General features: G+C 29.9%; 1 protein-coding gene across 10 annotated transcripts in view; it reads left to right on the top strand.

Moving 5' to 3' along the window:
* LOC136988659 (calcium/calmodulin-dependent protein kinase type II alpha chain-like) overlaps positions 1–27322 on the top strand; it is a 205537-nt gene extending 178215 nt beyond the window's left edge. For 5 of the 10 annotated variants that reach the window (XM_067286575.1, XM_067286574.1, XM_067286571.1 and 2 more), the window contains 4 exons: positions 15130–15205; positions 16294–16388; positions 24642–24756; positions 24865–27322. In XM_067286575.1, the coding sequence (XP_067142676.1) occupies positions 15130–15205; positions 16294–16388; positions 24642–24756; positions 24865–24994 (416 nt within the window). In that variant the 3' untranslated portion in view covers positions 24995–27322. Of the gene's footprint in view, positions 1–15129; positions 15206–16293; positions 16389–17266; positions 17365–24641; positions 24757–24864 lie in introns of all 10 variants that reach the window. The other 5 variants (XM_067286576.1, XM_067286570.1, XR_010882794.1 and 2 more) reach the window with 4 other exon arrangements.
* Positions 27323–27941: the final 619 nt, after the last annotated feature.

The raw sequence follows: 27941 nt of genomic DNA, 5'->3' as shown, positions 1-27941 counted from the left end.
TTATATTTTCAGCTAGCTCATCTCTAATAACAGTCCTTTCCGCGCCAGTGTCGACTAGGCAATTAACCTTGATACCTAACGTTAAACCTTCGATTGTCAGTAATCCGCATCTGGACAATTGGATCCTCGTGGTCAGTTCTGATTTCACACTCTGTCTGATCTTCCAAATGGCCCTCAATTAATTTAAATGCCTATGTTTGTCGCATTGCCTAGCCAGGTGCCCCTTTTCCCTGCAAGCATAACACCTTCTTTCATTGCTCCATTTTCTTTCGGGATTCCCATTTCCCTTTATGCACTCTGTAAATGATGCGACCAACTCCCTCAATGTCCGTATTTGGCCCTCGAGCTCTGCCATATGGCTGTTCAAGCCATCCTCTTTTTCACAGGATGAACCCCTATGTTCTAAATTCATGCACACCTTGTTCATTACTCCCCTTTTTCCGCAAACCGCCTCAATCTCCTCCTCTTCCTCTGCCCTACACATCGTTTGATTCAAGGTTTTCAGATGTTTTTGCATTACCTGCCTCCAGATGTCAGCAGCCAAACCTCTCAAAAAACACTCCTTCACAGCCTTATCCTGGAGTGTGGCCAAGTAACTGTTACAAGCTATGGCGTGCGAGAACAAAGACCTTATGCGGATCCCGTACTCACAGACTTTCTCTCCTTTCTTTTGGGTTATTTTTAGGATTTGATTGAACAGATCTTGTTCTTTGTCCTTCCAATCGAAGCATTTAATGAGGCCCTTTTTTATCTCGTCATAACTCATGATGCCTTGGTCCCTTAGATCGAAAAACACTGACAGTGGTTCACCCTTAAGCCTGGCCTGAATGACAGTGATTTTTGACTGCCTCCTCCCAACTGGCAAAATATGCCGCGTTTTCCACCATTTGAAAGAAGCGGCATATATCCAAAACATCACCTGGTGAGTTCATAAACATGAGATCATCCCCATAACCCGGTAACAATGGGGACACTATTGACCTCCTCCATCGCCATTCCAGATAGTTCTACAGTATGACTTTCCATAAAGAAAGCAAGTAAAAAAAATGAAAACGGAAGATATGGCAGCACAGAGTCAAATACAATATACAAACAATAGGGCCTGGAACATGAAATGGATTAAATGAAAAGGAAAGGAGGGGACGCACGCTGAACCAACTATTCACGATCCTATCGTGGACGCCAATATGAACTCCGCACAGCACATGGTCTGTGGGTTTGAAGAAAAGGAATGAAACAAAAAAGAAGGGAAAACGAATAGTCGGTGGAAGCGTGTAGTTTGACAAAGAAAGGTTTATTGAGAACAAAAACATGATTAAATAATAGTCCTGCTAGTCTGAACTAATTGGGACAGAGCCCTGTTTGGATTAGCCATATAATTGAAATAATGCAGAAGCAAGCAGTAAAATAAGTCAGGTTTATATACATCCAACACCATCAATGACTTTTGTTTGTGTGTAAGTACAGTATAGATCTGCTGTTTTAATAGGCCATGTCAAACAATTATTTATTAATTTTGTACAGTATTAATACAGTACTACAATAATATACAATATTTTTTGTTCTGAAATTCTAAATCTTTTTGTACCATTAATACCATTTAAATTCAACTATACACCCACAACTGTCGTAAATGATTGTGGCAATTTATTATCATTATATCAAAATTTAGCCCGATCATTTATGGCAGTTGTGGGTGTATAGTTGCTTAATGTCAGGTTTCAATTGGTTTGTATATTTGTAAATTCAACTGGAAAATACAAAAAACATGTATTTTGCAAACTAAAAAATTTCCTCTCCATCGAAACATGTTTGGATTAGCAGTGTTCGGACTAGCGGGACTCTACTGTAATGTTAAACACTGAATGGTAAGCTTATTTCTTAAAAAACAAATATTTTGATTATAGTAACAAAAAAAATCAAATTAATTTTAATTCTCTTTGTGATTTGTGTAAAATGCAGTTAATTCATTCAAGCTTGCATACATTGTTTCTCTAAACAATGTGACAATTTGAATACAACTTGGCACAACTTGAAGATTCAAGAATGTCTGTTTTGTTGATTTGTGTTATTTATTAAAAAGTAAATGGGAGAATTAAGGAAACAAGTTAAAATAACTACCTTATTAAACTCCAGCAAATATTTAATGAACAAAATCTTTTTCAATCTAGCTTGATGAATTGAAAATGTTTTGGTGTTTTAGTTTTATTCTTACTTCATTCTCCATTACTGTTATAACATATGCACAATCACAGTATTTTATATGTTCTTTTACATCAAATTTAAAGTTTTAAATCTTGCATGTTTCTACAATGTGTCCCAAAAGTATAGATAATCAACATTTTACTACTTTTCAGAATTGTTAGGAATTTAAGAGAAATGAGAATGTTGAATAAAAAATACATAAAAGAGACTGGAATGGCAAAAGTGAAGACATTTTTAATCACCAGGAACAACAGTCTTCCGCAGCAGAGATGACCTTTCTTTAGAGGCTACACATCTGCAAATACATGCAAAACAGTCTAAAAGTTCTCCAGTGACAATCCTAGGACAATTACTGTAAAAATAAGATATTTCATTTTTAAAAAGAGCTGACGAATTTACACTTTAATAAAAAGTTTGTACGAGAGACTAAAAAGTCTTCACTTTTTCCATGTTTAATCACCATGACATAGCGAAAGTGAAGACATGAATTAAAAATAAAATATTTCCTTTTTACAAATGAAATATTTTATTTCCATGATGACTCAACTTCAAATTTAAAGAAAAAATATCCTAAGACTATTTACAAAAATATATATGTTAATGTAAATGCTCTAACTATGGTAAATCCTAAGATCTTCCAGTGAAACCTAAGATTTACCAACTCTCTGTGGTAAAAGTCCGAAATGTTCTGCGATCATCGTTAATTTTGAACTTTTACCAGCATTTACTCAGTATATCTTAGGTTTTACCTCAGAGACATGGTAAATGTTGAAAAAATAGTCCCCAGTACCCGCACCGCCACCTTTGCTCGCCACATTTCATCGTTTGACAGGTTAGAACGCACACGTTAATTCTAATCTTGATTGAGATTTAGCTGTCTAAAAGTTATTTGTGAATCAAGATGAGTGTGAAACGGAAATTTTATGAAATAGTGGACAAGCTCGTGGCAAGCAAGAAACACAATAACTTTTATTACAATAGGGACAAATACGCAAAGTGTTTGGAGGAAGTAAAAGATGCAAAGAACATGAAATAAAACTAGTCGTTCATTACAAGCATATAAAGCGTTACAACATTTTGACTATAGGCAGCGAAGAAAAACTAATTGCACCTATGAAAGAGAAGAATGGAGAAATAAGGTGTTACATTTGTTACGAAGACTTATTCAACATTCTCAAAGAAACGCATGTTGCCATTGGCCACAATGGAAGGACATGAATGCTTAAGGAATGTAACAGTTGAAGCTACTATGACATATTTGAAGCTATGTCAACCTGACCAAAAGAAACAGAAGACTTTGAAAAAGGGCATTGTCGTCAGACCTATACTTCACAGTGAAATGAACTTGTGCTGTCAGGTTGATCTAATTGATCTACAAACTACCCCAGACGGAAATTATAAAATCATTTTAGTTTACCAAGACCATCTTACCAAATTTGTGATCCTTTGTGTACTTCAAACTAAACACACCGTAGAAGTTGCATACCATCTTTTGGATATTTTCACCATTTTTTGAGTGCCAAGCATCCTTCATTCGATAATGGTCGAGAATTCTCTAACCAAGTTATTGAGAGTTTATGCTCCTTGTGGCCAAATGTAAAAATCATACATGGAAAGGCAAGACATAGCCAAAGTCAAGGATTAGTGGAGCTTGCTAATCAAGACATGGAAAATATGTTGAGCACATGGATGGAAACCAATCAGTTATCAAAGTAGTCAGAGGGTTTAAGATTCATCCAGGCAATGAAAAATACAGCATATCACGAGGGAATCAAATGTTCCCCTACGAAGCAATGTTTGGTTGTCCAATGAAAATGGGCCTTGCAACTTCAGCAATCCCTAGTGATATGATTAGAGTTATAAGAAGATTTAGAGAAGTTGTTGCATTCGCATGACAATACGGAACAAAATAATGACATCGAAAATGCAATCGAACAGGACAAGGAAGAAAGCATTGTTGAAAATGAGTCAGAAGGGGACTTAGTAAATTGACTGTTTATAATAATTGCAATAAATTATTATTAAAATACTCATAGTTTTATTTTCAAAACCAACATTTACTAACCATCTTTAGTAAAAACTAGCATGTACCAAATTCTAATGGTAAAAGCCCAGAAAATCATCTCACTTTATAAAAATCCTTACATTTACCAACTCATGTTGGTAAATCCAAAGATTTACAAGTAAAACCTAGGATTTACCAATATATGGGCTTTTACAGTAACATATATACATTTTTGAGTCTATTCTTTAATCCTTTAACACAACCACAGAAGTAACAGTTACAATGGTTTGAAGAATAAACTTCATTAAAAAAGACAATAAGAAGTAAAAATTCACAAAGTTAAAAACAATCAAACATCAGCCTTTTACTCAAGATCTGAAATATTTTATTTTTAGTTCTGGGATTGTCACCGGAGAACTTTTAGACTGTTTTGAGTGTTTTTGCAGAGGGGTCTCTCCTGTGGAAGACTGTTGTTCCTGGTGATCAAACATGGCAAAAGTGAAGACATTTTTAGTCTCTTTTACGTATTTTTTATTAAAGTGTAAATTCATCAGCCCTTTTTACAAAAGAAATGAGAATGATTTCATTTGTATATTCGAATTACTTTAATTTTAAAATTATCAAAAATCAGTGTAAAGATCATTATACACTCAAACCTGTTTTTATGCGGTGGATAGGGACCGCATAAAAAAAAACACGAAAAAAAAATTCACATGAAACTTCACGAGTGGCTATAAAAAATAGTTTTCGCAACACAATTAAAAAAAATTTTTTTTATGCGGTCAATAGGGACCGTATAAAAAAAGTCTCACACAGAAAATAACTCAAAACCGTACGAAATAGAATTTATTGACAACAGATGTCAGCACTTGACTGCATCGTCTCGTCTATCGTCTGTTTTACATATTTTTGTCCAGGTGGTGTTTTGTTGACTTAAAAAATAAATTATTTCATTTTTCACATATTCATGCAATAATATTACTATAATAAGTCAACATGAGACATGGCAAATCGCACAAGACTAGTCGCCAACTATACTGCACAAATAAAAAAATCGCACAAAAAAAGACCGCATAAAAACAGGTTTGACTGTATTAATTTAACAACAAAAATATATTTTTGACTATCCCAAAAGTATAGATAATAAAACAGAATTGTAAAATTTCGAGCATAAGAAACTTACAATTATGAAAATAATAATAAATAATGCCAAGTAACACTAACTTTGATGTCAAGTAATAATTTGAATATTGAATCAAAACTTTTCAAAATGCCATATGGAAGAGTTTAGTATGGAAGAAATTGCAAGAATGTGGAAATTAAAAGCAGAGGGCTGTTGTGTCAAGGAAACTGCTGTTTTAATGAACAGATCTACTCCTGAAATTTATAAAATTTTGAGAAAATCATCACCAATACCTTCTAAACCTCAATCATGAAGACCCAAAATCACATCTCAAAGGGATGATAATCAAATTGTGTGCCTTGCATCATAATAGGATACATCAGTTTGTCAAATTTTGTTTGAAAGTGAATTAAAAATATCAAAAAGCACTGTTCATCAAAGAAGTTTAGCAGTTCCACATATGAAATTTGCTGCTATGATCAAAAAACCACCACTAACAAAACAATACAAATTGGCAAGAATGCAGTGGGCTAAAGATCACATGCTGTAGAATGACCAATGGTTCTCAGTTCTTTTCACCGATTAAAAAAAAATATTAATTTGGATAGCCTAATTACTGGCATGAAATTAGGAAAAAAGAGTGCAGTTTTTCATCAGACAAAAAAGGGCAGTGGTTCTGTTATGGTATGGGGCTGCTTTGGATTTAATGGTTATCAAATTTAGTGATTTTAAATGGTAGACAGACATCTAATAGTTATCAAGAAATCTTAAAAAATAATTTAATATCTATTGGAAAAAAATTTGGAGGATTTGATTGGATTTTCCAACAGTACAATGCCAGCATTCATTGTTTGCACTCAAGAACTAAGTGGCCAGCAAGAAGCCCGGACATAAATCCGATTAAGAACTTGTGGGTGCATTCTTGCTTGAAAAATTTATGCTACTAACAGGCATTTTAAAACAGTTTGAGCTTGAACAAGAAATCATTGAGTGCTGGTTTCAAATGCATCCAGAAATCTTACAATATAATCAAAAATGTGATTAGGCATTGATTTGAAGTCATTAAACATAATGGCAGTTCTATTTCATATCAAAACAATTTTCATCAATTTATGTTATTAACTACAGTGGAACTTCGCTTAACGAACTTAATTTGTTCCAGAGTCTTACTTGTAATGTGAAACACTCATTAGGCGAAACAATTTTTCCCATAGAAATTCATGTAAAATACGATAATGCATTCCACACCGAAAAATATACTCAAATATTTTATGTATGATGTTTATTCAAAAAAAATTATACAATAAACATCGTTAAGGAGCGTGAATCATCATCTTTTCTTCTAGTGCGGAATGAACCATCCTGAAATGTAATTTGATTTGCAGAAAACCAAAAAAAAAAAATCAGATAATTTGTCTGATAAACACACCAACCAATATGCCAAATTCTTGGGCTATGCAAAGGCTATAATTAAATATTAGAAGTTAATTAATTTGACTAGAGGTAGGCAATTATGTTTCCATCTCATATTAAATTTAATAATTATAAACAGTTAATTTTTAATTCAGATATTTCTAAAATTTAATTTGGAATTGGGCATTAAATTTAATGACCCAAGAATTTGGCATATTGTTTGGCATTTTATTATATAACGGGCTATGGTTGTTGATAAGTAATATGTGTGAACACAAGTTTGGAAAAATATGTGATCACAAGCAACACTAAGGTGCTAGCAGAGTGAGTGCTAAACAGACTGATGGAGCCTGCCACATGTGCACAATTCAGGACTTCCCCTCTTTTCATCACTCATTATGCGAAATATCGCTCGTTAAGCAAGGAAAATTTTTACAATTTGTTTTGCTTGTTATGCGAAATACTTGTTGTGCGAGGTGCTCATTAAGTGAGGTTCCACTGTATTGCTCAAAGTTTAAATTTATTTATATTTTTGGGACATCACAAAACAAGTATTTTGTGTTAACACTTTATGTAACTGTCAAATATTGTAAAAACAATTGTATAACATTGTATTATGCTATAAATAAACAATAATAACCACTTGCATTGTTAAGAAATACTTAATATTTGAAAAAATAACAACAACATATAGGTTATCTATATTTTTGGGACCCACTGTAATACATTTATTCGTTTTGTTTGAAGCCTGAGGCACATCCATCAATCTGAATCAAAAACATTTTGTTCATTAAATTTTTGCTGGAGTTTAATAAGGTAGTTATTTTTTATTTTATTTAATAAAACTTTAATGCTTAGAAATATCTAGCATTTTATAATTTTTTCCAGATAGGAAATAGGAATTTTTGCAAGAAGAAATGGAAAAAGTATCTGCCTAAACATATATTTTACAATAGATTTATGTATTTATAACTTGAGCAATACAATGATATTATCATCAAACACAATTCACAAGAGAAGGCTATATTTATATCTCTGAATTTTTTATAGCTTTTGTCACTGAGTAGATTCACTGAAAATGAAATTAAGTGCCACTATGGAATTATTTTAGAACAATTAATATAATTATCTAAATAAAATTGATCATTTAGTAGCTAGCATGTTATATTCTACTATTTTGTGATGATGACTTGGTTCTGAAAATATTTTTTTTTTTTTGTCTTCATTTTTTTTTAATTATTTAATAAATATTAACAAATATTTTTTTTCATAGTTGTAAAAAAGAAATATTTTTATTAAATAAAAATTATTATATATGTTCAATTGGTTAAAATTCTAACAGTAAAGTATTAAATTTATTTTATCTACCATTATCTCATTATATATTGGAACATATTTAATAAAGACAGCGATAATTAATAATGAATGAAAAATTTATTAGAAATGTGGTACTTATCTTTACAATCTCTCAAATAAAAAAATAAAGGAGAATAAGTTAATGTAACAAATATTTTTATAACTCTTTTTAAAAATTTTAGCTGTAAACAGGAATTATTTATTGTTAAGTCAATTAATTTATTGCATGATAAGGAATTAAGGCTGAAATAAAAAAAATGGCAAGGTCATATACTAATTATTCATCTATTTCTGAACAAATTTATGATTTATATTATTGTTAAATTATTATATAATAATTTTTTACTTAAAACTTTACAAAAGTTCATTTATCTGGCATCCATAGAACCAGGATGGTGCTGGATGATTTTGTATTTTTGCAAATTTGAAGTTGTATACTATTTGAATGTTACAGACAATTATTGTACATTATATACCATTATAGACTGCTATATGCTTTGATTTATTCATACATGCTCTTTATAATCAATCTGAAGATGACAGTGCACTATACTGTGTTAAATTAAGATTGATTGTAAATATTGTACTGTTTCCTTGACATTTTTTCAAGTTTTTCAATGATTCATTGTTCATATATAGTACTATATTATTATTTCCACATCACATGTCCAAGTAATTTTTAATTCTTAGAATACTAGCTGGATTATTCTTGATTATTGGCTCCATTTCAGAGTGCGCCAGATTAATGACTTTCTACTGTATATTATTTTTATATTTACAATAAGTAGATTACATGACTCAATAGGAAGTAAGAAAAATACAATGATAAATTATATGGAGGAATCAAAATTTTATTTGAGATTAAATGTTCTTTAGGACTAAACATATCATCATCATATCTTACAATTGGAACTTGAATGTTTAAGAGGCTTCCTAAAGCTTTTCAACATCTGGAAGATTTAATTAACTTATTTAAATATTTTAACAAGTAATGGAAAATAAAACCAAAACAAAAAGTAAAAGATAAAGCTAGAACAAATAAAATCACTATTTAAAAGTGGACATAAAACACATCCAACAGATCCCAACTTTGTGGCAATTTTTGAGGCATAAATTTCATCAGACTGGTTGGTCAGTTACTCTAGTTTGGCTTCTTGGAAGTCATTTGGCTTCTCATGCTTGCTAATCCATTATTTTTCCTCCAGCTTTCTTTTCAGGATCCTTTCACTAGCAAAAACTAACATCATGCCAGAAGAGACAAAAGAAGTTAAGAACCTCAAAATAATGGGCATGCTCCACCAGATTATTACAGAAGCACTTCAAAAACAAAAAAAAATCAAAATTACTATAGTCTGCTAACCTATTGTCTATTACCTGGTTAAAATGAAAAAAAAAAATGCTATCCCAAAAGAACTGTCAGCTGGTTACTTTCAATACTCTGATTCAATTCTCATTTAGCCATTTTCTGCTCTTTGACAAGTCACACTAGGATTGTATATCTTGCAGTTTAGTTTTTATGTTTCTCGTGCAGAAAGCTACCTTCCACTTATATGCAAGAAAAAACAAGTTCTATAGGTGGACGAAAACTTTCTGCAAGACATACAATTCTTATGTGACTTGTCAAAGAGCAGAAAATGGCTAAATGAGAATGAAATCAATGTATTGAAAGCAGACAAAAACAGAGCATTGTAGTAACGAAATCCACATACTATCATCTAGATAGTATATGGATCTAGCATGTACAAAATTCCATTGATGATGAAAAGTAACAAAGATCTCAGCTTATCAAAGAGTTAATCTCTAACAGGAATGCTCACCTATTTAGCAAGATGCTAAGATTACAGTATCTATCACAAGACAATTATTCAGACTGCTGAAGAACTTATTGTAATCACCACAGAACCCAAAGAAGATAAAACCTGGACCTTTATCCATGGATATGACTAATAATCTCTGTGAAGCCAAACTGGAATGATTGACACCTGTTTGATGAGATTTACACTCTCACAAGAGTTGGCACAAATTTGTTATCCATTAAATATGTCTTTTCTGCCCACTTTTAAATAATTATTGAACTTTTATTTTTTACTATGCCTTTAAATAAAATAAAAATAAAGCCAGAGCATATATTTAAATAAATTATTCGAATCTTTTAAATACTCAAAGACTTTTGAATAACTTTGCAAAATTCTAATTCCAAATCTGTAAAAACTAATGATAGTATGTTTGGATTCCTTTATTTTTATATTTTTCATTCAATTGTATATAGACTTTATTATATATTTAAAAATATTTTATATATTTTATATTTAAAAATATTTAATGTATTTTATATATAAAAATAAAACTTCAACTTATGTTTTCTTTACAACTATGCAAAAACATTGATCTGTTCCAAATATTTATAATAATAATTGAAATAAATGAAGAGAGAATGAGAGAAGGAAAAACAAAAAATGTTTCCAAAAGTGATCTGTCTTCCAAGGACTTCAAAAAATGAAATGCTAATCATTAGCTACCATAACTAAATTTTCATCATTATATACTATAGGCTTTAAATTAAATCCAAAAATTAAAATATTTGTTTCTCAAATAGTTCCCTAGTAACATTTGTTTTAATTAAAAGGCAACATATACTTTTATTTTCAATGAACTTAAATAATAAGAAATGTTTTAAAAAAATCTCAAAAGCATCAAGTATTTCTTTTCTTATCATACCAAAGCTTTCTTAGACAAAAGAAAAAAAAAAATATATATATATATATATATATATATATATATATTTTGCCAAGTTTTGTAATAACCAGATTGATTGCTCTCTCTCACAATCATGTGTAGCAGATAGTTTTAAAGAAAACTTAAAAAGCTAATCATATAATTCAAAAAATCTGAAAAATTCAAATTTTACAAATTAAAGTCTTCCTCCCCCAAAAGAAAATTTCATGAAATTATAAACTTTATTTATTATTTGTAAGAATAAAAATCATTTTATTTGTGGTGTCCTAAGCCAATAAGACTTTATGCATATATGTCTGTTATATAACAATGAGAATATGTTTTTTGAAAATATTAGAAGATACCATATTTTAATTACAGTTAAAAATGCCAACATGGTATATTATGTTCTTACTTAATATTTCTACATTATGAAGTGTAGATCATTTAGATCATCAATTAGAAATTTGAAAACATTAGAAAGGTATTTTCATTTGTCATAAATAATGAGTAATATTATTTTAATGAATGCACTGCTGAGAAAGTTGGATTAGAGTAGCTATTTTTAAAAATTGTGAAATGTTGAAAATAATAATTGGCTCTGGAGTATACATTTTTTTTTATTATTTGTTGGTAGCATATAATGGTAAAAGAAGAGTATTTTGAAATAAACAGATAAAAATTATTTTTTAAAATTGTATAACAGATGCATTTATTTATTCATAGCAAGTCTTGTTGTTGTTGCTTAGTAAATTCAGTTCTATTTAACTAATTGAATGTTTATTCTAAGTCGTAATGGTCTTTTTAAATAGTCTTTGTATTTTAAATTTTGCTCCTTTCAATTTTTGTATTGTTATTTTTATCTTTTACACCTTTTTCTTTATGTAGTTTTTTTTAATAGGATGTTTGTTACTATCCCAAAGTCATATAAGACCATTTATTGATATTTATTAATTTTTACAGAAGTGAATTAATTGAAATTATATGTATATTTAAATATTCGGATGTTTAAATTTATATTAGGCAACTGATAATCAGATACCCTAAATTTACATTATCTTTCCCAGTAATAAATTATCTAAGAAAAGTAAAGGTCACTTTGAAGATACAAAACACAATTAATTTTACTTAAAGTTTATGTAATATTCATTATTGTCATATTTTGACCTGTTGTCCATAACAATGAGTCTGTTCTCTTAAGGACAAAAATTTGAATCTGGAGCAAAAACCTTCAGAATTTTTCATTAGAGTATAGTCCAAATATGTCTAGTTTTATTCATCATTAGCCAACTAATTCCACTGTAGATAATTCTGAGCTTGGTGTATAGTCAAGGGATGGCAAACTTTTATTGAGTTCACATGCCATATAATAAGCTTCTCTGCACTCAAAGCTAGAACTACTTAAAATAAGTAAGACAAAAACCTTTCACACTTTGTTTCTAGCAGTTTAATCACTAAGTACAAATTTTTTTGGCCATTTTGAATGGCCTTCTTCATATACAATGAGGTCGGTTGGAACGTCGGTTAGCAGATATTTAAATGACGTCACTGTTTATAAAGGTTTCTTCATACTAGTGACGTCATTGCTAAGAATGTTTAAACGATATCGACATTGTTAATTATCTTTTGAGTCTAACCAAGATGTGTGAATGACTATTGATGATAAGATAATTGTTAAAAGTGGAAAATAAAAAACGAGATAAATTTAGAAAATGCTCGAAAGATTGCAATGGGCTCGATTAGGGTGGATTGGCCTAATTAATTTAAGGGGTTAGGCATTCAGCAGGCATCCCAGTGTTTTGGCACAGGAAAACGCCAAGCTTGTTCCGTATTATGATCGTATAAATGGTAAACATAAAGAGTGATACCACAAAAAGCTCCAATGGATACTGAGATTCCAAACACCAAAACGTCGGGTACACCCAACCTTCCCCTTTGTCTTGTGGGATGATATCCAACTGCCGGAGTTTGTAGCTGAGGTTTTACAGTACGGTCCGAAGTTCGCACCACCACCTCCAATTGAGAGCTTAGGCTTCGTCCCGGATTTAGAATCCCTACTGCAAGGCCTTCCGAATAGGACTAAAGAATACTACAGATGGATGGCAGTAAACAAGATTTTAAGGGCTAAAACCACGCTGGACTCAAAGCGTTTACAAACGAAAGTAACACGAGCCAGAAGGTGGATGAAGAACAATGGGATCACGCTCGTCAGGGCCGACAAGGCGAAAACTATGGTACTGATGAAACAGCATACTTATAACCAGTTATTAATGGAGTACATCAATCTTACCCAGTGTGAAAAGGTAGATACTAACACAGTAGAAAGACTACATGCAAGGCTGAAGAGGTTCTCCAACACTAAATTGGCTAAGAGGTTGGCAATTAAAACATTGTAATGGACTCGCCTGACACACCCAGGCTATTCGGTTTCGCCAAAACACATAAACAAGACCAACAGATTCGCCCGGTAGTTGATAAAGTAAGAGCACCAACACATAAATTAGAGGAATTCACGCACCATCTGATCGCTCCACACTTAGAAGACTACCAGTTCACCGTAACCAATAGTCAATGCCTCATAGAGCTCCTCAAGCAGATTGACACCCCCCCGCAATTTATTACGGTGCTCGACTTTAAGTCATTATATCCGTCGATCCTTCTACCACCAGCATTTTGTGCCATCCGAGATCTACTATTTAAAATAGTCGCTGATGCTAACCTCCACCAGCAAATATTAGAGATGGCCCACCTGCTATGCTACAACTCATTCTTTCAATTTAGAGGTACGGTCTACAAACAAGGAAGGGGTGTACCAATGGGGAGCCCGGTAGCAGGAGATTTGTGCGAGCTGGTAATACGGCAACTCGAAGAGAAAATCCTTCCTAACCACCTCCACAACATACAGCTCTATAAGAGATACGTGGATGACATACTCATCTTGTGGAAGAGCAAGCCGGACATAGCGGCATTCGTCGACTCATTTAATAACAACAGCTACGGCGTAACTCTGGGCCTGGAACAGGCGAATGACACGCATGTTCATTTTCTTGATGTTAGTATCATGGTTAAAGGAACCTCCATCCTCACAGAAGTGTACAGGAAACCGCTTGCAGACCAATTGTACATCCCCATAGGCTCTTGTGACCCCATACAGTACAAACTAGCAGCATTCAACACCTTAGTCAAACGGGCGTACACCCATTCCTCAACAAGACACGCTCTGCAAAAAGAGATTAACACGTTACGCAGTATTGCTCAAAGCCATGGGTACTACAACCTTATAAGTAAATTAACCAAAAAATGGAGGAATTACCAACTGTCAACGCAAACCAACCAGCATGAGCAAGTAACAACAGAGCATAAAGACAACATTCCGCTCACCTACAATCCATATTTAAGGAAGCTATATTTGGAGGTTGCCAAGAAGAAACAAGTCAGCATCACCTATAAAAGATGCCTGAATATATATCAGCTGCTACGGAATGCCAAAGATCTCCCAACCAAGACAAACTATCTGGAGTGTATGCCATCCCGCTGAAAGACCACAGGTGTGGCGAAGACTTATGGTACATCGGCTCCACTAAAAGATCGCTAGTAGCGAGAATTAAAGAGCATAAAGCAGACATCCGTCACCAAAGATGTACAACCGCTTTGGCACGTTACGCCACGGAACCGGATATTCAGCCAAGGTTTGACGAGGCCAGGATCATCCACACCACACCCCTTATACACCATTTGAGATGGATGGAGGCAGTACACATACACAAAACCGCCCGGGATAAAAAATGTATTAACAGCAAAGAGGAGTTATCGTTATCCGTCGCATGGCAAATGCTCATATATGACGGATGACATTACAGGAAAGTTTCCACTTCCGCCCATGCGCAGTGATGACGACATCCGCACGAGTAACATTTTGAATCTTGCGCACGGCTCTTTCGAAAACTGTTCCATCGAACGTTTTTTATAAGTTGTCCGTTTTTCACCTGATGAAGAACTTTTATGTTCAAAAACGTTTGTGAAAATCGTAATTATATGTGATAACGCACCGTTCTTGGTTTTTGTGTGAGGTTATTGTTTATCAGATAATTTCTCTTGACTTGCCACTTGAGCATGTGTACCATAGATTCACCATCCCTGATATAGTCCATAGTGTGCTGGGGCCTCATGTCGACAAATTAATCATTGTATTATATATAAAAAATATAAAATGATAATGATAAATAAAATATAAAATTAATAATTAATCGTACATATATTAATTGCATAATAAACAGTATATTGATGGTTTTTTTTTTTTATTATATTTCAGCACGAAAACAAGAGATAATCAAAATTACAGAACAAGTGATAGAAGCCATCAGTAATGGTGATTTTGAAATGTACACGTAAGTATATTTGTAATTTTTCTTTATTTAAATTTAGTGTTGAAAAATAGCACAGCAAAGTATAATATAATCTTTAATGAAATATTTTGTTAACCTAAATAAGTGTATAAATTTATCAAATTTTAGTGTACTACTTATAAGACTTACACAGAACCAAATGATTGCCTTAAATAATCAGGCTATAAATCTGCTGTTTAATGATTAAATACTAAGTAATTTGTTACTAGAGGTATACATTAAATGTAGTAACAAATTACTTAGTATTTAATCATTAAATAGTGGATCTATAACTTGATTATTTAGGGCAATCGTTTGGTAAACCAGCTTTACATATATATATATATAAGGCTTCGGGATGTTTGATATACTTGTAAATATTGTTTTAATTAATATTAAGTCTTACACTGTAAATATTATTGTTTCATGATAGACATTTTGAAGAGTTATAATTTTCAGTTTTATAGGTAATGAAGCTAAAAAGTAATTCAATATTTTCTGTACAACAATCAAGAAGATTTTACTTTATTGTAACTTGAATTTTTTTAATGTTGAATTTTTGATTTGACATTTTTCCACTGTACTTTGAGTTTTTGTTTCAAATTAATGCACAGTATAAACAAATTATTATTTAAAAAGAATATAGTTGAAAATTATTTTATTTCAAGTTTTTTGTTTTTGTAACATTGAAGAACTCAAGCATTGTCACAAGAAAAATCAATAAGAATATTTTAATACTTTTGAGCCCTTCAGCTCATCTTTAAATATTTGCAGCAAATATAATATAGTAATATACTGTTCTATATCACAATATTACTTACTCAGTATTTAAATTTGTTTATTATAATGCTTAAACTATGCTATCAAACCATTGAAATTTAGAATATAATAGATTTATAATAAATAAAGTTATTCAATCTAATTACAGCAAAAAAGAGACTTTAAAAAACTTGATATTATTATTTAAAAATTAATAATTTTTCATAAACTTTTCCATTTGTTACTTAAACACTTAATAAACTATACTCATAAAAATTATTGATATGACAACTCAATTTAATTTAATTTATTATATTTATTTCTCTTTTTAGGAAATTTTGTGATCCTCAGATGACAGCATTTGAACCTGAAGCCCTAGGTAATTTGGTGGAAGGAATGGATTTCCACAAGTTTTACTTTGACAACGGTAATTACACATGCATGATCACAGTAATGCATTATAATTTAAAAGTGAAAAATTTGTTTGATCAGGTCAGCAGTTAAAATTAATACTTGCACACTGCATGTTCAAACAATAAGCATACATAAAATAATTTACTGTTAATACACGAATATATGAAATTTAGTAAAATATTTAATACAAATAAAAAAGAAATTAAATGATTAAATTTTAAAGTCTGGAACAAAATATTTATGATTAAAGAATTATGTTTTTAAAAAAATTACTTAAAAAGTTCAAAATTTTTAAAAAAATGATTAATAACTGTTTTATTTACTAGTACAACAATATTTTGTTCCTTTTAACGTATGTAGTGAAATAATATTTATTCTAAGCACTAGAAAAAGAAAAAGTTGCATAATGTGCACTTCACAGTAATTAGTACCGAACTTTTTTTTCCTTTTCAAATGATGTAAAAAGCAATTGTATTTTTGAATATTTAGTTACAGATCACAGATACAAAAATGCACATTCACATGGCACAAATGCAATATTCACAGTTATTCAGTTAATATGCTTGTTTCACTAAAAATATTATTTCATTACAAAAAATATTTGTCATAGTTCTTATTAATGCAGTAGTAAGTACTTAATATTAGATTTGCATTTTAAAATTATTATATTATGTTTGTTGGAAATTTTGTTTTGTTAATTTTATTTATTTTTGATAAAATTTCAAATTTTAGACATTTTATTTTTTTTAATTTGTTTTTTAAAACAAAAAATTATTATTTTTTTATTTTGTTTCCTCCTTTTTTTTTGTTTTGATTAAATTTTTGGCAGGAGGACTTTTTTTATATAAATTAACTGTTCAGTTTTTGTTATCATAATTTTTTGGTTGGGAGGTTTGATTTTTGTCAAGGGCTGGAGATTGATGACTTCACTGACCTTTGACTTTCCACCATTCCTATCCTGCCTTCATAAATACATGGAGCTTCTGATGGTGAGATTCAAATATTTTTTATGTTCATTGTTGTGTATGTGTTTCTATGAAATAATAGGTAATCAGTTAATGTTGTGTATTTGTTTTTTGAAAGATATAAGTATTATATGTATGTATGTTTGTTACATTTTAATATTATATTGAAATTTAAACAAATGATAGTTAATATTATATAGAAAAATAAAAATCAAACATATCAGACTAAGTTTATTTTAAAACTACTAATCTATACTTCAGTTTATTTTAAAATTATTGCTAAGTATTCACAGTAATCATAGAAAATACTGAAAGATTAATGAGTATAAGACTGGAATATATAATACTTTAATTTTAAAATATTACGATTATATGCTTTAAAGTGTAAATTAATTTGTTATATATATAATTGCAATAAAAAATTAAGCATTATTAAGATAGTGATAACATAATTATTGCCAAATAATAATTAATTGAAATATGTATCCAGATGACAAAATATCACAATTGCAGAAAGCAGTTCTTTCTGACAAATACAAAAAAATCCACATTAGTTCCAAATTCAAAGGACAAAATAATTGCAACTTTGAATTTTCCAAGATTTATATATTTCTGCACAGTATGCCCCAAATGTCATGTAATTAATGTAATTTATTAAGCAAACAGTATATGGCTACATATGCAGAAAACTATTTTCATTTATTAACAATAATTACTGTAGTAATAATATAAACAAACTGCAGCTAAATGGCATATGTCCAGTGAGAACCTCACAGGTTGCCAGATAGGTTTTATAAAAAGTAGAGCAGAATTCCTGGAAGTGTAGCCCAAATTACTTTTAAAGAGGTCCAAAAAGTAGTAAATTGCCAAAATCTAGTGGCCTAGAGCATTACAAATATCTCAATCTGCTATTTGTAGCCCAATCTTGCAATCCTGGAACTCAGCCATATTTTATGAGATATGAGAAAAAAGGGTATTCCATAGGTAAGGTGGCACCCAAAAATGTGTTAATGTAAAAGCAAAGCCCCATGTTAACCAGATTAGAGTTGTTCTTAGTCTATTGTTCTTTTATAGTATGAAGGCATTTTGATCTAAACAAACAAGTTAACATAGGCATATCACAGTTTGGACAGGATTTTCACTTCAAATTTTGAAGTAGTCAGATTCTTTAGTGTATAAATCTCTATATCCATGGACAGGACAAATAGTGGTTACGAACTATCTGAGTTTGAATTAACAAGGATTTCCTGTATCGTTATACACAAAATACACATATGCCATCAGATAGTCTTGGGTTGGAAAGAATGCCACCCTACAAACCTCAACCAGGATCATGTTAACATTACTGTGTCAAACTGCTGGCTGACTCATGGATATCTCTTTAGAAGGACAGAAGGATTTCTAATTGTTATCAGGACTAGGTCATAAATACAAAAAACTACAGAAAACAATCTTAAAAGACACCATTTTCCATTAGACCCACTAAGTCCAGGACAAGGGATGCAAAAATTCAAAATAATCATAACAATTATGAACAATTAAATAATGAAAAATAATTTTATGTAGAAACAATTCATTCATAAAGGGATTAGTGAAAATCATATTCATATATTTTTTATATACAAATATAGTTTGCAAGAACTGAGTGGTGGTACTAATGATAGGTTTTCAACAGCAGTGCCCTTTGTCTGTTTATAGACTTCTAAATATCAAACGGAGAGTTAATGCAGAATTAAAATTATAAAATAGAATCATTCAGTGGAAAAGTGGCACTAGTAATTTGGGGATGCCTGCATATTGTGGGTCTAGCAGTGCCATATTTCTAAATTGGCCACTTTATAAGACTATATAATACATTGTGCCAAAAGCTAGAACCCAGACTACTTGCATCAATGTAACCAAATAGCAAATAATAATAAATTAAAAGCTTGCACACAAATGCAAACTACTATACACTCAGGAACCACATTACATCATACAAAATACATATGCTGAAAAAGTGGAATTATACAAAATACATATGCTGAAAAAGTGGAAAATTAGAAAATACTCACTCGTTTATTTTGTGCATCTGTGGAGAAAGTACCCATTCTTGTACAGGCATCAAACCACTACACAAAAATTTGAAAATAATAAGCCTTAACAACAGAATATACATAATATTACAAAAGTCAGTCAAGTATAAATATTGAATAGCTACAATAAGTTTTTCTGTAGCTGCCTTGACCTTAGTTTACTATTGATGCCTAGTACTAAACCAAACTAAGTAGAATACATTTCACAAAAACCATAATAATAATAACAGTGAATTTGGCAATGAATATTTTTAGTTGGCTTATATGTAACCAAATATTCATAATTTTCAAATTTAAGTTATAAAATAACATATTTATCTAATCATTAAAAGTTAATATCAAAGCATTCCAAAACCCAATGCATAAGTATTATTACAGTACATGAATAAATCATGAAGTACTGATATTAAATCATACAGTAATATGTAAAACTGATTATCTGATCAACCTGAATATTATTGTTAATATTTTAACCTAAAAGACTATAATTAAAATATTTAAAGAATATTTTTATATTGCCTATTATTTTGAATTTGTGTTCATAAAAGTGATTTTTTTTAATACAACGTGAAAAGAAAAAAGGATTGAATTTGAGAAATAATATGTTTGGTTTTTATTTTTACTTATTATTAATTTCTATAATACATGTATTAAAGTTTTATGTAAAATTTCAGAGAAATTTCAACAAAGTATATACTCAGAAACAAAATTTTATGTAATAGTTTTGTTGGTTGATGGAGGCTATTAAATAATTACAGTAATAAACTCTTAACATAAAAAATTGACAAATAGATTATTACGCAAATGGTTATACTATGACAATATACTCCGATACTGCCATAATAAATTAAGTTTTTACTGGTGTTAAAGGTTTTGTTTGGAGTATATTGAAATAGCATATTTAATTAATTTTAAAAATATGAATTTTATATTATAAACATTTTCATTAATTTACTTCATTTAAACTGTTATATCATCTGATTCATTCACTCAGGCTTCTACCAATGTTATTACAACTACATACTTATAAATTCAAATCATACTTTTGTACTACTAAAATTAAAGCTCTATTATAATATATGTATACACAGATAGGTACACAAATACAGAAATAATTCTTATTATATAAAATAATAATATTTTTATTTTGTTACTAATTACATAATAAATGAAAATACCATCTTTTCTTTTTGCTGTTATCTTAGTGGTGAGAAAGCTAAATGAACTCATTCTATTCTTTTCTGTTGTTTGTTCTATTCGAGATCTGTTACTCAAGTTCTTGTTTTTATATCTTCTCTGATTTCATCTAGCCAATGTTTTTAAGTTCAGTTCATTCTCTTTTCCTGTATTGTTCCTATCAATTTTTTTCCAATTTCTTCATTCTCTATGTTTTGCGAGTTTCAAAAAGTTTATAAAAAACTTGTTTTATCTGTCAATTCACTACCAGTAATCTAAGCACCTATCAGCCTCAACTGTCACATAATCAGAATTATACCATAAAATAATTAATAGAAAGATCAATTTATCATTATTGTATTTCCAACCCCCTAAAAACTCTATACAAGATCTCAGCATTCTTTTAGTGGACAGAGCTGAAAAATTATTTTTGAGATGATTGATCTGTTAGAATGTGGATATATATTACTTTTCCCCCATGATCAATTTTGTGAAAATCTTTAGAATAGTAAATTAATTTTATCATTGAAGTTTCATTTTAAACTATAATTCTAGATTTCTGCATATTTGGAGTAAAGTGTAGTAAAGGAGATAATATATTCAAAGTAAAAATTTTCTAATACAGGAATGAAAGTTTGTATAGTCAGAGATAGTAGTTAACTACTAGTAACAATTGCTGTCCTAATTTGGTAATTAAACTATTAGTTAACTATAATCAAAAATTACTTAAACATATTATGTTTAAGAAATTTTTGATTTTATTGTTTAGTGTGGGTACTAAATAGTTAATGGTAAACATTCTTGTGAAGTTGACGACGATATTATATTTTCTAAGAGCGTATGGATTAAATTAGTTAAAAGATTAAATTATTCAACTATAAACGAATGGAAAAACTGGGAACAAATGTTAGGAATAAATGAAAGTACTTGCATAATACTTAATTTTGTTAAAAAATTTTTAATTAAAAAGGTTTAAACTTTAACAGCCCAACAAAAATTAATTATAAAGATTTCATAGTAAATTTAGAAGACATATTAAGTAAAATAGAAACTAATGAGAAAGAACATGTCAGGATCAATTTTAAACACATCTTAGATCATTATAAAAATACTAATAATCATAAAATCAAACAAATTAAATTTCATAGTAAACCTAAACAAGTAAAAAGATTTTTAACTGATGATAATTTAACTATAGTCCCTGCTGATAAATGAAAGCAAATCATTATAATGGAAAAAGACAAATATGATAATGTTAAACTTAATTTAGTCTCTTCTTCTCAATATCATACTTAAATCAACGATCCTACTTTAAATATACGTGAAAGTTTAGTAAAAATGGTTAAAAAATTTAAAGAATCTAATTATATTAATGTAAACAAAGTTAATAATATAATTGATTACAACTGGAGAATACCCACAAAATAAATGAATCTTACTGCTCACTGGTTGACACTAAATTTTGCATCTTTATTTTTAAGGAATTTCTCTAAGTTGTAAACTAAATATATTTGATAATTCAATTAATAGCATTAAAAATTCTGACCAGTTCAAAGAAAACAAAAACTCAATATAAATAATGATATGAGAATGTTGAGCCTGTACATAAAAAACATCACTCCTCCATCCATAAGTTTATAGTAGATACATTAAATAGCTTAAATTGTGGAAAATGGTTAATTCAAATTGTCAAATTCATTTTAGTTAACAATTACTTTATTTGTAATAGCAATTTTTTTAGACAATTAGTTGGCATTTTTATGGGCTCTTTTATCGGTCCAAAACTTGCTGAACTGTGCATGGTTAAAATTGACAACATTATCCAAAAACTACAGGGCACAATCTTTTACAACTGTTATGTTGACGATTGCTTTGTTGTATACAACAAGAAATTAACCAACCCCCAAATCATACTTCAATATGCCAGCAATATCCAGAACAATATATGCTTTGAAATAGAAAATGAAAATGACAGAAAACTTAATTTTTTAGACATCACTGTATGAAGATATGATAATTTCATTACTTTAAAACATATACAGTAGAGTCCTGTACAATGCAGGGGGTTCGTTATACATTATAGGAAATCACGTTATCGAAACCTGCATTATCATACGATTTATGAACGTTTAAACCTTGGCCTATAAGTTGAAAAAAAACGTATATTTCTGATCGACAAAATTCAAGGGTTGTTGCTTGCTTTATTTGCGTGTTGTATGGGACTTTACTGTATAAAACCACGTGATGTCGGTAAAGTAATCAACTTCTACTCCAGTACATCCATGTCTATTAAAAATAACACATTCAATATGTATATCAATAAAATTAAAACACGTACAAGTGATACTACAAACCAAAACATAGAAATAAAACACATTTACCGCACCTTTCAATTAAACAACTACCCAAACAGAATTATCAACAAATAGCTATACAACCATACAATATGTCAACCAAAACCAAAGACACAAATAATATATGGAAAATTAGATTATACCCCTACTGTTTTTGAAATCATCCAAAGAATACTAACTATATGTTTAGTTTTAACTATTGTAACTAATTTTCATTTTAATTTGCTCTGTTGCCTTTGCTTAACACAAAAGATTATTCCAAGTGAATATGTCTTGATTTTTATGAAGATCAATTCAACAGATTTGGTTCAACTATTTTACATTTTTTTAGCAATTGTAGCAGTTGAAATTTTTATGTTGTCAGTTAATAAAAGTCAAACTTAGAAAAACCTGATTGGTTGTTTTCGTTTATCTTTTTCCATGCACATATAAGAAAATATATGGCTTGTAATGTAAGTGTATTTTTTATGCAAGTACAAAACAGAATTTTTATTCTGTTTTGTACTTGCATTGAGTTGTTACTTATTGCTCTACTTCATAAATTAAAGTGGTTGGCAGAATTTTTGTCAAATTGGGAATTTGGAAAACAGTGGTATTAGTTTGGATGAGTTGTAAAGAATGCATTTTTAGAATATAGCACACTCTTGCCAGCAGTGCTGCAGTGGAATGTCTATTTTCCTTCTCAGGACAGATGTTAATGCCTACATAATGCAGATAAAAAAAAATTTGAACATATTCTTGAGATATTGGTTTAAAAAATAAATAATGAAAACAAAAATTAGAAATTAGACTGGATTAAAATAACAATTTTTGTTTTTCTATTTCTGAGAAGTTCAAATTCAGTTAACTGATAAAGCTACTACATAATTAACTAGTATATAAAAAGTAGTTAACTGCTTTTTATAGTTAGTGCCTGTTGTTAGGTATGGTGTAATTCCAGTCTAACAGATTCTACTATTGTAATACTTAATTGATAGGATGTATCATGATGATCAGTAAAAAAGCTGCTTACGTTTAGAATTTATTAATGTAATCTAAATCGGCATTTTCGAGTAACCAAACTTTTTTAGGCTAAAAAACTTTTTTTTATTAAAATGTCTTAGAGTAAGTACAAGCCAAAGCTGGCCTATTATGTATAACTGTTTGGGAAGTGGAATTAAATCTGAACACTAATTCTAAAATATATTGAGAATGTATGTTCATTTTTCAGACATTTTCTGTACATAACATAATACAAGCTGACATCAGTCTAAGACAGGTCGAAATCATTTCTCTTAAAAAATTTTGGTTATTTGAAAAAATAATTTATATTATAGTGTCAAGATTTATTTAATTTGAAAAGATCTTACTTTGTATTTCATTAAGTTTTCACATTTTCATAAATTTTTATTACAGTTGACATTAAAACTATTTTATTTTATTTTTAAGTTTTGACTAGTCTTATTTATCATATCATTTTAATGATGATTTTGCTTCTTTTTTCATTTAGACTTTGTTTTAATATTGGTATTGACCAATATATTAATACATTGATCAATTTGTATTAACAACGTTGATAAATTTTATCAATATTGTGAGCTATAATTTGTATATTATAGTTTAGTAATACATATATATTTTGATTCATTATTTATTTTGTAATTATCCAAATAAATAAACATTAGATGAGCTAAAAAATTATTTTTTATTCTCTTAGTTTTAGGGAAAAACAACAAGGCATTAAATACAACGATCCTGAACCCAACTGTCCATTTGTTAGGAGACGATGCAGCGTGCATTGCTTATATCCGTCTCACACAATTCATGGACAAGTAAATAAAAAATTTATTATTTATTACTTACGATATTTAAAAATATATAATTTACATTTACGAACATGGAGTAAAAACATTGATTTCAATTCTTTCGTTTACTTACAGATCCGGTTTGGCACATACTCAACAGTCTGAAGAAACTCGAGTCTGGTATAAGAAGGATGGAAAGTGGCAAAATGTTCATTTCCATCGATCAGGCTCTATTTCATCTCATTTTATTGCTGCTCACAAGTAAGAAGAGAGCAGATTGTCAGATGGTCAGTCACCCATCAGTATTTATGGCTGGCTGTCACAGCTGATAAAAGATCACCCATCTTCAGTCTGCATCAAAAATATCTAAAAACTAAAACATAAAAGTATTTTGAAAATGGCATTGTGAGCTTGCATTATGTAATGATCTTACCTGCTCAGTAATACAATAAGTCCCAATGATTGCAATTAAAGCAGACGAAATGGTTCACATTTGCTTCGGCTACATATCAGTCATCAGTGGCTGTAGCAACTTGAGGCAAGATGAACGGATTGATTTTAATAGCTACTAAGTCTGAACCACCACGGTGGAATCAGCCAAACAGAGAGATCAAAAAATTTGCAATCTCTTCCCATCACATTGATCCATTTAATCTGCCTTCCTTCAACATTCTTTGTCTATAGTTGATTTCATACATGGTGGCAGTCTTATCCTTTTTCCCTTACGAAGTATGAGATGAAATCCTTCAGATGGTGATTTAGAAATGACAACGTATTTCACATTATCAATACTCAGATTTTTACATTAAGCAAAAAAAGAAAAAAATAAAAAAAATAATAATAATTTATGGAATCGGTGGTGGAACCTCCGACTTGCAATTTTTTTCTCATCTTCTAAATGTGTTCTCAGAAATTTTCCAATTGGGATATAAATCTTGTAACAAGCTTTGTTTCTTGGCAAGAAGTAGATTGCAAGACAAAAAATATATATAGCTATATATTCTATTCAAGGGGACATCTTGCAGGCTGTGGAATGTATATTCAATTTCTGTAGGATTAGTGCAAATTCTATCCGTTTGCCACCAATGCTGCAACATTCAATTGAATTGCTGCATGTCACGGAAAGGACATTTGTTTTATTTGGACGGCCGGTCAGTGAAATAGGCAGCTAGAATAACTGGGGATGACCGATCTTAGCACATATAGTGCATGCTTTGTTCCTGATGTCATGCAATTTGGTATGACTTTAAAATAGTTCAACAATGTTCTTTTTTCATTGCTTCAAATTTTTGCCATTTTGCCTGACGACAATTACATATTTGCTAAGAGCAGTACAAATTTCCTCCAAGTTCATTGAAATATTGTGATATTGTCAATTGACTATAGTATATAAAAAAATAAAGATGTGGACTTGTATCCATGATATCATAATGATATGCTTTATAATAAATCCATATTTCTAGTCATTTATACTTAAGTTTAAAACAGATTCCAGAAAAATGGCATTTTGGTATGAAATCATTCAGTTAATAGCACAGGAGATTGATTTATAATATAGGGGAAATTCATAATAAAAAAAATTTATTTATAAGATTTATAGATTTTATTCAAATAGATTTTTATTTATTTATTTGTAAATATGTAGCAATTTCCTAATTATATATGCTTGCCTATACTCCCTCCATTGAAGTGTAATTATTTTAAACACTGTGATTGTATATCATGGAGAGAGAGAAAGAAGAAAGGAAGTTTAGTGTTGCATTCCTTTTCCTGCCTTTATGGTCCTATAAGAGATCAATTTTGATCTAACAAAATAGTTTACAATACCATATGGGCTGTTGTTATATCGGTCAAATAAGGTTGTGCAATGGTTGTAAATGTTTTATCTAGTATCTTGCAAAAGGAGGATGACAAGATAGAAATGTTGTTGTATATGTGTTATGATCCTTAAAAAAAATTCAGGGATTCTTACTAGGGTGGGGTTTATGACCTTATATCTCTCTTCATCTTTTTGGTGATCAGCATGATTGTATTCTAATATGCGTTGTGCAACTATTTAAAATGATGGTTTGAATTTTGACTGTCCCAAATTGTTGCTGTAATTTTCTGAAAAGTGCCACCAAGTCAACATTCTGGAAAGATTGGGTAACGTTTGGTGCTACACCCCCTCCTCTTCCTCTGTTCTGATGGCAAAGTGATATTTGTAAAGAGTGCATACTCTAACAGGTCAAAGAGGTAAAAGCATATTTTATCTGGTAGAGGAATGGACGTGGGCTCTTTTTGCCATTAGACAAAAGAATGGAAACTCAGTTCACAGACAGATATTAACAATGCATATTTAAGTGGCTGCCAAGTTAGTTTGCATCAATTGATTATACATCAGTTTGGGCAGTCATCTGGATTGTCTACAATCTTGTGATGTATGTAATCTGTAAAATTTTGTATTTTAATATTACCTTAGACTCAACAGTTGTTGGTGTGATATATCACGGAACATCTGAAATGTGACATTTTTTCGTAGATATTGAAATTTCTGTGAAACTTAGCTTCATCTTCTTGAGCAAAACAAAATTAAATATTGTTTCATTGGTGATGTTGTTGCATTTATTTTTATTACATAATTACATTTTTTAAACATGTAGAAAGATAATTATGTTACATTGAACTTAAAATCATTTAGTATAAGCTGTTGAGGAGATAATTTCAACTAGAATAAATTGATCAACTCTTTAAAGTATATTACTATTATTATTATTATTATTATTATTATTAAAAAATCTATATTCAATATTATATGTTATGAATACCTTAGCCATAATGATAATTTTCATATTACTATTTAAAAATCTGTTCTTTGAATTTGTTTCAATAAATTATAAAAATGACAGATTTTGAAAAATTGATGCTTAAAATTTCACATCATTTTGCCTTTGTTACAAGTAAAAATATTTGAGTTTTATCCACTTCTAATTATGTGTAATTCTTTAATATAGTAAATAGAAGTAAAGAAAATGAAAACATTCAAAATGCATTTGTTATTGCTGTATTAGTTTTTATAAATTAAAAAATAATGTTTCAGTTTATCTTATTTTTTTAGCCATAGAGATTTTTCTTGAGTAAAGGAATAAACGTAGATTCTTTTTGTCATTATAAAAAAAGAACAGAAACCGAGTTCACAGACAGATATTAACAAGGTATATTTAAATGGTTGC

Source organism: Centruroides vittatus, unplaced genomic scaffold, assembly GCF_030686945.1.
Source record: "Centruroides vittatus isolate TY-2023 unplaced genomic scaffold, ASM3068694v2 scaffold_373, whole genome shotgun sequence".
NCBI classification, from domain to species: domain Eukaryota; kingdom Metazoa; phylum Arthropoda; class Arachnida; order Scorpiones; family Buthidae; genus Centruroides; species Centruroides vittatus.
The sequence above is the reverse complement of the archived record's forward strand: the minus strand, read 5'-3'. Positions and strand labels throughout refer to the sequence as shown.